The sequence below is a fragment of the Solanum lycopersicum genome, chromosome 6 (assembly GCF_036512215.1).
Source record: "Solanum lycopersicum chromosome 6, SLM_r2.1".
Taxonomy (NCBI): domain Eukaryota; kingdom Viridiplantae; phylum Streptophyta; class Magnoliopsida; order Solanales; family Solanaceae; genus Solanum; species Solanum lycopersicum.
In genome coordinates, this window is record NC_090805.1 from 49,367,848 (window position 1) to 49,375,493 (window position 7,646).

Consider the following 7,646-nt stretch of genomic DNA (forward strand, 5'->3'; position numbering starts at 1 on the left):
TTTAGTTGACTTTGACGAAATTATATATACCTGCTCAGCTCGAAGGAAAATAATATCTTTTGCTGGCGTAGTCCAAACTGTTGAACACACAAAACACATTTTATTAATTAAAAATTACTAATGTTTTTCCTACTTAACTATTTTAGATGTAATTATTGGTATCATAGATTCTCAATATTTGAATAAACCAAAGCCCTGGCTACTAATCCTAATAATTTAGAGAAAGACTAAACTTTGGAGAAAATTTTTCTTAAAAAATATTTTAGGTAGTAGCAAACATTTACATGGAAGATATACGTGGATTGCATATCAAAGCATCTTAACGTAATTTATACTTATTTATGCTATTATGAATTACGATCTAACATTTATATTCACATCAAAATTTTTATCGTAAAGTAATGTAAAAAGCACAACTTTATAAACCAAAATTTTTGATTTAAACTTTTTCCAAGAACCTTTTAGGTGGAACTACACGTCTTTGCACCAACTTTTAAAGTAAATTACACTTACTAATCCTTTTATTTTTTGAGAACGGATTATTTGATTTAATATGTCTGATAACTATTAGATTCCATGATATTTCTTATCTTTAATATATGTTCACCATACTGATTAAATAACTCAATTTGTATTTAATAAATAATGATAATTAGAGATTGACGTGCAAAATAAATATTCCAATCACCTAACAAAATATTGCATATACCAAATCGCGATTAAAAAATATTAGAGACTAAGTGAGGTTGAAGTGGGCTATATGATGAATGATAGATAATAGTTGTAGTTGTATTAAACTTGCCAATTAATTATCTTCTAAGCATCTTGGTCAATTTACTCTCCTCGTCTCAGTTAACTATGTAAATAATCTTCTGTTGGCATTTTGTCCAAATAATTAATGCTCAACTTCTTTTCATAGAGAACAACTACAAATTAGCTACCAAACGTAATATTGACTATGCTAGTTAATAACTCTCGTTACAACAAAATCTTAAACTAGTTGAAAAGGAAACACCTCTAATTCTCTTCACCAGACCTTGGAAAGGATATTTTAGCTGCCTGAATACTCTAGATACTGAAAATATTGATATTCCCTCTGTTCATCCTCTAATTAAACACCATAATGAACTCAAAAAACGTGAAGACTGCAGGGTGGCTGTTGTCATCTCCTTCTAGATGATAATGGTTTTGTTAAAGTAATTCTGACTTTTTAATGAGTTGCAATGTGTTTTAACCGAAGACGAGAAGCAACTAGTATGTTATTAGACTTCAACTAGCATTAGTGTAAAGTTGTTGCCTAATGGAATAAGTTGAAAGTACAGCTGAAGGGAAAAATAAACATCACCTTTAAGCCTAATGGTGAATGGTTTCTTTCCAAACAACCCGAGCACAATCAAGGTTCCAAAAAGTAGCAAATTGAGCGATTGACGCCACAATCATGAACTGAATGTCTTCCCCCCATTATACTACTTCAATTTTGTGCCTGCCAACAATAGCACGATAAGTTTATGGCCATAATAATTCAAACCCAATATCCATAAATGAAAGAAAAAAGAGGCAATTCTGTGAGTTTACCAGTTTCATCGACTTCAACAACACAATCATCACAAACTTTTTCAAGAAGACGGAGAAAACATGTGGACGAAGAGCAGGACAAGTAGAATCATCACGTATATCCTCAATAATAATCGATTTGGATGAAAGGGTCGACGCAGTTTCAAGTTTTGAATTCCCTTCCGCATCATGTAAGATACTTTCCCCATCTCTTCAGGACTGAAACAGAGCCGGGAAGAATTTTAGGTTTGCCACTGAACATGTTCAATTTAGGTTACAAACCAATAACCCATACCTTAAATTAAAAACATTAACTATAATCTTTCTAGTGACTTTAACTCTCCATATTGACACACTCAAATAGTAGTAGTACATAACTTCATCAACTTAACTCTCAATATTGAAAGGGAAGGCTCAAAATGGCCTTAACAAGTTCTCTTCCACAATTAAGTGCTTTTGGAAATGAGGCAACACTTCAATTACTGATGCATCAGAACAAGAGATTTGTTGATGTGAGGGACAACTTTTCTCTATTAAGCGGTTATGGATTGTTGATCATACTCAGAGTAAGAACTCTCAACTCTGTCATGTCAAATTGAAAATCGTGTTCAGAGTGGACATGATTTGATGTGGCTGAAATTCTTCTCTGCGATAAATTTCTAGAAAAGTAATAAGGCTATGTACGTTTACCGGCATGGCCAAGGTTTGAAATCAACGTGTTGTGTAGTTTATCTATCTCTAGCTTTCATTGGTTTGCAAAAGTTGTATGTATTCTTACAGATTATAGGTCGAGAGAGAGTTGAGAATCCTACTTTTATCTCTATTGCTAATATTTTCGATGATCAAAACGCAACATGTATTGACCCATTTGAAGGTGTTGTAAGACAAATATCAAGTGATTTTATTTGATTCATTTGTGTTACTTAAACCTTCTGTAAGACGTCATTTCCAAAGAGTGAAACAGAAAAACAAATATACTGAAACAATCAGCATATGAAGAGAAGTCCACCAAATGATTTGCAATCAGAGTAGACAAATATGAAACAAAAAGGGGAACCTCCTCAACTTCGAGCCTTTTCCTTGGTAAATTGGTTGTCTGAATTAGTGCCACAAGTTTAAACATTTTTTTTAAGAAAACGTATGAAGGACAAAGCAGAAAAGCTAATCCTCAATCTTAGTCAAACCAACAGAAGTGTGGCAAAGTGCCCAACTTGACTGTAGGTCCCCACAACATTCAATCACTAATGGAGACACTAGTTGTGGAGGAAGAATGCAACTTTGCACCAATGTAACAATACGGTAAGCAAGGATAAGTACAAATACTATATCAATCTGTAAGTATAGTTCAAATCTTTACCTATCAGATCCTGAAGCAGTTCTAAAAATTATCCAATCCACAAAAATGTTATTCATACAAAAGAAATCAATGACTATGTTTATACCTATATTACTAGTTACGGATAAGTACATGTTATGGAAGTGGTAGGCGGGGATTAATCTGGTAAAAGCACTGCGAGGCATTTGTTGAAGTTGCTAATGCAGATGTTGATGAAGTGATAGAAGTAGTAGATGGAATGAAGAATCCTGATGATGCTGCCGTGCAGAACATTGTCAATGGGCTGTTTGTATCAACCTGACTAGGCATTTGCAGTGCCCAATTTGGAGGTCCTTGTGATGAACCTGTGTCCTTTCTCTTGTCATATGCTCTTCCCTGCCATATGATTATTAGTTAAATTAACAGAGAGAGGGTTTTGGAAGGTTATACTAAGGATGCATTCAATTAAGAAGAGGCACAAAAGGGCATAACAAAGACATTGACTTTTAGACAACTGTTTGCAGTGAAAAACTGGCTGTGACCACACATGAGAATATGCACCCCAAGTATAACATAGCTCATGATTATCCAAATGATTGACTAAGTACAAAGAAATTTTGTTAAGTTAAAGATAAATCTTATCATGGGGTGTACGATCCCACAACAATATAATCATTTGTCATGGGGCATACTATCACTGATTATCAGCCCCAAAAAACACAAGAAGTAAAAAGGTAAAATGTTTCATACAAGACAAATAATTTCAGTACTTCAGAGAAATTGGGCTTCGGGGATGGAGATAGTTATTTTGGCAACTGAAGACAATGCAAAGAACTAGAAGGAAAAAGGTAAAACATTTCATACAACACAAATGGTCCCAGCACTTGAGGGAAATTGGGGTAAGGGGGCATGAATATGGCTATTTTGGCAACTGAATACGTGCTAATTTGACGATAAGTGAGGAAAAGAAGACTAAACAGAGATAAATTGGAGTTTCATCACTGTATTTGGTCCCAAATTTCTGACTGATGGTAGAGTTAGTATTTTACCTCATAGCTGGAAGAGAAATTAGAATAGATTCCAGTCCACAATTGAGCTTGTTGGGACGACATTGGTAGTCCCTTGAGATGTGAACTTCCAACTATTACTGAACCAGGTTTATCCATCTATAGTTAAAGAGCACAAATAGATTATTACAATCTACAAAAACGAAAGATTAACAATGCTCATGAACATGTTTTATCACAATTATGTATGAATGGGAAAAGCTATCTAAATTAACAAAAAGGAGATTATATTACTACCAATAACTAATAATCATGAATTACTGCAATAGATCTCTTGCATATTATCTATGAAAGAAGTAACAATAGAAGACTATAACATAAAGGAGAGCATTTTAATCCAATTGATTTTGCAAGAACAGAAGCATATAAGCTACTCTGCTAATACCTTAGGTTTTGTTGCGTCTTGCATATCGTAAGGATGATAGCGAGAACCTCCCAACCTGTCATTTTCCTTTGAAGAAGTGGTCGATATCCCCAAGTTCAGATCAAGATCATGTTGGCTACCTGCATCATAGGCATCACAAATGAGATAGATCCACATATAGATACTACTGTTGCATGTATCTATATTAGTTTGGAAATGACCAAGAACTTTTGAGCAAACCTTCACTCTGTGGTAAAGACATTGTTTCCCCTTCATAGCTACTTGGCTCAAAGTTGGTAACAGCTTCCCTTCCGCTAGTTTTAATTGCCGCCTTATCGTAGGCCCTGATTTGCAAAAAAATAAAGGAGATACCGGTTAGATGACACATAATTAAAGTTGAAAATTTAGGATAAATGTTCATCATCAGAGAGAGGGTAATTCATTATCATTAGGACCTTGCAGCTTCTACTTCGCTGTCGAACAGCCCAAGATATATATACCTGCAATATAAGCAGTGCAATCCCCACTATGAATACTGTTGTCCCAATGATTTCTTCTTCAAATACGCAATTTAAACATATGTATGTCCCATTTTTGACCAATTACTATAATAAGATGTAATCTACTTCTTCGAGAATTTCAATGAGTGAGTGAGTTCCTTACTTTTTCCCGAGGAACTGTCCCATCCGAGCCTCCCATCTGCCACATTTATGTAGCGTCACTCCTCTGAATTTGGAGCTCCCTCTTGAGAAACCAGTGCTATGGCGTCGCAGCAAGTGCACAAATTCTTCTTTACCAAGGTTTTTCATCTGCGTAAATCAAAAAAAGGTGTCCACCAAATAGTTCAGAATACTTGTATATGATTCATATTATTGATGCCAATTAAAACAGAAGCAATAATAAACCCAGAGAAGCGCTCAACAGTGACCTTAACATATTTGCGCATATTAAATCTTTGCATTTCTAACCTGTTGCATATCCTCCTCGTAATCACTTAAGCTAAAGTTGATATCAGCATCAACACCCCTAAATTTAATTGCAGCTCTGTCATAAGCTCTGTACAACGGAGAAGAAAACAAATACAATCAAATTTGGGAAATAGCATAAATTTGAAAAATCTGATGACGCGTATATTTGAGAACTCATATGACTTTTATTTTACCTTGCTGCTGTGTGAGCAGTATCAAAACCACCTAATATAAAGCAACAAAAAAAAAACAATCAAAAATTAGCAAAAAGTATAGACACAGCTTTAGCACCAAAATCCACAAAAACAACGAAATTAACCAAACTGTATATTTAAAATAGCAATATCCATACCCAAATATACTTGTTTCCCACAGTCCCTGCATCCAATTGTAGTTATATTAATAAAATTGACAATTTATCATTTGCCAATTAATCATCATCCTATCAACAAAAAAAAAAATCAGTTAGAAAACTAACCATATATGTGATTCCCATCTACCAGTTCTACGGTAGAAAGTGACACCTCTGTACTGTGAACTTCTTGACCTTGGGCCTCTCCTACTCTTCTTCACTTGTTGTTTCGGTTGCTCCGTTTGTTGCTGTTGTATTATCCGCACATCTCCAAAACCGATAGAAGTACCGGATCGAGCGGAGGAGAGAATGACCCGATCGGTTTGTTTCCGGTTCAACTCACCATCATCAACGGGAAACAGCTGCCTAGTCACGAATTGAGAATGAGTAACTCTCTGATTCTTACCGTATCCTTCCTCATCATCGTTGTTGCTGCTCCTACTAGTCTCAGCTCCTTCAACTTTGAGGATTCCAAAATTGAAAGCGAACAACTCACCGGCGCACGAATCTTCGTCACCGGCACTGGTTGTAGCTTCCGCATTTCGTAAGGATGAATTGGAGGTGGCTGATTCATCAAGTAGAGAAACTTGTGGAAGGTCATTATTGTAGATTACGCTTACATTGAGATCCAACATTGTTCTGTTTTAGACTAACTATAAAATATCTGTGGGAGTTAACCAAAATGATTGTAAGCGTCAATGGAAGAAGAATAAATTGAGATGAATTTCATTTAGTTATAGTACTCCATAGGAGCAGTAGATAGGGGGTAGGGGTTGGGGAAGAAGAAAGATGGGACGTGTGAGGCAACTTATGTGGGTTGTGTGATTTGTGAAGCTACTTTTGGTTCCTCTTATTTTGGGAAACACTATGGTTTTATATGGAAAAATTTACAAAAAATTACTCTTATTTCTTTTACCAAAAACAGAACGCGGGGCCCCCCTTTTCATTTTGTTGTATAATCTATATTTATGTTTATTTATTTAATTTTTAATTACTCATTTGAATCCACGCTGGCAATTAGGAAAGATTATTTTCTTCACCTACATTATATATATCTCTTTTAGGAAATTGAAAATCAAGCAAGCACCTTTTATGCAAATTAAGAAGTATTGGGTGCTCCATTATAACTATTAATTTTATGTATTATTCTTAATGGGGTCTCTATTCTTGTAAATGGCTAACGAATAATGGATTCCTAGATGGGTCCGAATGAATAGTTCCCTTGAGGATTGAATTTGTCCACTTAGTTATCCGTTTAATTGTAGTTTAACTTAGCACAATAATTTTAACAATATATTTTTTATAACTACATATACGTATGACTAATATTAATATAGAGAGGATATGGACCAAAAAATAAAAAATAAAAATTTATTAAAAATCTCATTGTAGACATTTTAAAACAGAATAGGGAAGTATTTGATATATTTTAAATTTAACATCATAATTTTGTATATAAAAATCAAAATTTAAAACTCAAAGTAAACTAAGATAAATAAGTTTGAAATTAAGTATACTAATTAACTAATGTATGATGTAGGAGGTTTGCATGGGCCGTGAGCATTTCATTTCAAGTGGACCTTATTTTACAAGAGACTGCGGGTGCGTTATGGACGATGAAAAAATTTTGGTAAAAAATTAAATTTTTAAATTTTACACATAGAAATTTAAAAAAAAAAAAACGAGTTTTTCATTTTCATTTGGCCACAAGTATTTTCAAATATAAGTTGTTATTTCTTTATAAACATATTTGGTAACCATCCTAAGTTTTCAAATATTAGAGGGGGGGCGGGAGGGGAGTATTCGTGGTTTTTTAAAAAATTTAAAATCATCCAAATATTTATAATTTATAAAAACACTCTTCATTTATAGTTTTGAACTAAAATTCGATCCTATTTTGTACAAAATTTATATATTTGTATACATATTTTATTTAGCTTACTCCCGCAATGTCACTTCTAATTACAAGTAATAGCAATTTTTCGTATAGAAAATCTATGACATTTCCCTTATGTTTTTTCATATT

General features: G+C 33.9%; 1 protein-coding gene and 1 long non-coding RNA gene across 4 annotated transcripts; both read right to left on the bottom strand.

Moving 5' to 3' along the window:
* Positions 1 to 30: 30 nt before the first annotated feature.
* LOC138349186 (uncharacterized) lies at positions 31 to 2,703 on the bottom strand. Of its 2 annotated transcripts, XR_011221846.1 has the most exons (3): positions 1,576 to 2,703; positions 1,346 to 1,483; positions 31 to 77 (listed from the first exon to the last, which is right to left on the bottom strand). It is a non-coding gene; the product is annotated as an uncharacterized lncRNA (long non-coding RNA). The 2 variants fall into 2 exon arrangements; XR_011221845.1 differs by lacking the exon at positions 31 to 77 and having other exon boundaries at positions 934 to 1,483.
* Positions 2,704 to 2,854: 151 nt separating this feature from the next.
* AP2e (APETALA2-like protein AP2e) lies at positions 2,855 to 6,594 on the bottom strand. 2 transcript variants are annotated; one of them, NM_001246962.2, is made up of 10 exons: positions 5,747 to 6,446; positions 5,621 to 5,646; positions 5,463 to 5,493; positions 5,269 to 5,356; positions 4,964 to 5,109; positions 4,756 to 4,800; positions 4,541 to 4,644; positions 4,322 to 4,440; positions 3,919 to 4,035; positions 2,855 to 3,265 (listed from the first exon to the last, which is right to left on the bottom strand). In NM_001246962.2, exons 1-10 carry the CDS (start codon positions 6,253 to 6,255, stop codon positions 3,026 to 3,028), a joined length of 1,425 nt encoding a protein of 474 aa, NP_001233891.2. In that variant the 5' UTR covers positions 6,256 to 6,446; the 3' UTR covers positions 2,855 to 3,025. The 2 variants fall into 2 exon arrangements, with proteins under 2 accessions (NP_001233891.2, XP_010322308.1); XM_010324006.4 differs by lacking the exon at positions 4,756 to 4,800 and having other exon boundaries at positions 2,931 to 3,265; positions 5,747 to 6,594.
* Between the last annotated feature and the right edge of the window lie 1,052 nt (positions 6,595 to 7,646).

What these genes read in the sequence shown, in the direction of transcription:
- AP2e (NM_001246962.2), bottom strand. Translation starts at nt 6,255, where the DNA reads ATGTTGGATCTCAATGTAAGCGTAATCTACAATAATGACCTTCCACAA. An exon ending in ACGAGGAGGATATGCAACAG is followed by an intron (nt 5,110 to 5,268) that starts GTTAGAAATGCA and finishes TGATTTACGCAG; the next exon opens with ATGAAAAACCTTGGTAAAGA. An exon ending in GGACAGTTCCTCGGGAAAAA is followed by an intron (nt 4,801 to 4,963) that starts GTAAGGAACTCA and finishes CTTATATTGCAG; the next exon opens with GTATATATATCTTGGGCTGT.